At 58.4% G+C, this 279-nt stretch overlaps 1 protein-coding gene across 1 annotated transcript in view; it reads right to left on the minus strand.

The window, feature by feature from the left end:
* Window positions 1-40, minus strand: part of LOC104625841 (PIN2/TERF1-interacting telomerase inhibitor 1-like) — a gene marked incomplete at its 3' end in the record, with an annotated part of 15,096 nt that extends 15,056 nt beyond the window's left edge. Inside the window, exon 1 of the mRNA XM_010293585.1 lies at window positions 22-40. Coding sequence (XP_010291887.1) covers window positions 22-40 — 19 coding nt within the window. The remainder of the gene's footprint in view (window positions 1-21) is intronic.
* Between the last annotated feature and the right edge of the window lie 239 nt (window positions 41-279).

Below are 279 nucleotides of genomic sequence, written 5' to 3' on the forward strand. Positions count from 1 at the left end.
CCCCGCGGGAATTGCACTCACGCTCCGCCAGCATCGCCATCTTGGGGGCCTCTCGCCCTCCGCGGCGCGTTGGCGACAGAACGCCGCCGGCCCCCCCATCCCCGAGAGGGACTTTTGTGACCTCGGGCGCAGAAAAAGGCGGTGGGGGCAATGCCTGATTAAAAAGTCTCGAAGCAAGCGAGTGCAGCGGCCACTCTAGTGTAAACAGAGGGTGTAAACCTGCTAAAATTCTACTAAAGCACTCAAAAGACGTGTTGTGTTGTATATCGGCTGGTCTTC

This window comes from Phaethon lepturus, unplaced genomic scaffold (assembly GCF_000687285.1).
Source record: "Phaethon lepturus isolate BGI_N335 unplaced genomic scaffold, ASM68728v1 scaffold22208, whole genome shotgun sequence".
In the NCBI taxonomy this organism is placed as follows: Eukaryota; Metazoa; Chordata; class Aves; order Phaethontiformes; family Phaethontidae; genus Phaethon; species Phaethon lepturus.